The 2041-nt window shown below is 36.4% G+C and overlaps 1 protein-coding gene across 4 annotated transcripts in view; it reads left to right on the top strand.

Moving 5' to 3' along the window:
* Nucleotides 1-588, top strand: part of LOC122082726 (B3 domain-containing protein REM14-like) — an 18288-nt gene extending 17700 nt beyond the window's left edge. For all 4 annotated transcript variants that reach the window (XM_042650467.1, XM_042650470.1, XM_042650471.1 and 1 more), the window contains one exon: nucleotides 157-588. In XM_042650467.1, coding sequence (XP_042506401.1) covers nucleotides 157-402 — 246 coding nt within the window. In that variant the 3' untranslated portion in view covers nucleotides 403-588. The remainder of the gene's footprint in view (nucleotides 1-156) is intronic.
* The last annotated feature ends 1453 nt before the right edge of the window (nucleotides 589-2041 follow it).

Raw genomic sequence — 2041 nt, 5'->3', positions numbered from 1 at the left:
TTTGTTTTTTTTTTTTTTTCTAAACACCATTTTCCCATTTTTATACAATGTTGAATTTTAAAATATTCTTCAAAGATTATTTAATTTACACCTGACCTTAACTTGTCTTGCATTGTTTCTGATCCTAAAATTTACTATGTTGTTTCATTTTCACAGTATATCCCAAAGTATTTTGCAACATCGAACGATCTTATGGGGAAAAGTTACGAGACAAAAATCACAGATGGAAAGGGAAGGTCATGGAGAGGGCAACTGAAACATAGGAAGAGCGATGACGTAGTCTACATTACAAGTGATTGGACTCAGATCTTCACTTCAAATGGCTTGAAGGCACATGATACCTGCACTTTGGAGCTCACTCGCAGAGGAAAGGGGAAACTCATGGAGTTCTCCTTGCTTTGAATCAGGCCATGAAAAGAGTTCACAAAACCTTAGCTAAGTATGGAAGAAACCCATCTCTACAACCAATGTAAACCAATGGATTTCAATACCCAATAGATTATGACTTGGATTTTGTTTCTCAAATCTAAAACAAAATGTCTATGCTTTAACAAGAACCATTTCTACATTTGAAGCATCAAGAAATTCATTGCCCAAAGGAAATTAACCTAGAAACCAAATCAAGATCTGAAATTTCTTTACTGGAAAAATTTGATACCTGGTTATTATAGTTCGATGTCATTAGGGCTTTGAATCTGAGAAGATTCAAAGCCCTAATGACATCGAACTAGCTTCGAACATGTTAACCTCTCTCAGATTCAAAGCCCTAATGACATCGAACTAGCTTCGAACATGTTAACCTCAACCAAAAATGGCAGAATATCCATTGAATTTCTGCAAACTAACATAGTAACCAGCACTATCAGCGGAAGTGCACCATTGGAGCAGAAAAATATGGCCTTGGAATCGAGACTGAGCATTTCGCCAGGCCAAGAACAGTCGCTCCTCTGATGGATGATAAAGGTTAGGGGTGTCAAAACCTAGTCCGAATCGATAAAACCATTGTTTTGTAGTTTAGAAAACCATGCTTAATAACATATATTAATGTCTACATTACATGTTTTCTAGACTGAGATTCCCAGTTTTGTTCTCTAGAAAATCAAGAATATATATTAAGAATAAAAAACGAGAATAGACTACAAAAGCTTCAAGCTTCACAATATATAGGAAGAGAACCACAAGCACCTATCCCACCTTCGGCATTGCTATCAACAGGAAAGGGCTCGAAGGAACTCAACCTAACCAAATGAAAATGAAAACCGACTAAATAAACTTGTATCTAGGACGCTTGAGAGCATCCAACTCCAACTCTAAATGAATTAAAGATGACCAAATTACAACTCGATCAGAGATGTCTAGTCTTGCAGCAGATTTTGTTAGAATATTTCTGTGGGCTTATATTAATTGGATTTTTTGTGTTTTAATAAAGTCAGGCTAATTGTTTGGTCTAATTAAGTGACATAAGGCTTTAATTAGTTTATGGGTTGGCTAGTGTGGGTTTTATTTAACCATTTGATTTGTGATGAATAGGTCTATTGGGAAACTTTATAAATAGAGAGCTAGTCCCTCCTTTAACCCTAAAATTATTCACAACGTGCATTCTGGAGAGAAAGGGAGAAAGAGAGAGACATGATTTCTTGTGGCTTCCTCCTTTGTGCGTTGAGGTTCCTCATCTAGCCAGTGATCATAGGGGAATCAAGGAGAAGTACCTTGCTACTTGGATCAAAAAGTTTTTCGCTGCACTTTACTTTACTATGGATCCCAAACAAGGTATGCTTTTATTATTTATAGTTTCTGTCCCTTGTTCTTACTCTTGGTGTTCTTAATTTGTCATGGTGATCTATTGGGTCTATGGATTAAATCTTGGTAGAGATTTTAATTCTACAGATTTTGCTAAGAAATCGGCTATCGGATTGGCCTCAAGAAAGTACTGAGTGACCTTCCACTCCATTGAATCCATAAACGTTGAGAGAGATCTCCATCTTTAAAAAACAAACTAGGGAACCAACCAAACCTCTTAAAAGAAGGTTAACCACTGTGA

The sequence above is a fragment of the Macadamia integrifolia genome, chromosome 6 (genome assembly GCF_013358625.1).
Source record: "Macadamia integrifolia cultivar HAES 741 chromosome 6, SCU_Mint_v3, whole genome shotgun sequence".
Lineage (NCBI taxonomy): Eukaryota > Viridiplantae > Streptophyta > Magnoliopsida > Proteales > Proteaceae > Macadamia > Macadamia integrifolia.
The sequence above is the reverse complement of the archived record's forward strand: the minus strand, read 5'-3'. Positions and strand labels throughout refer to the sequence as shown.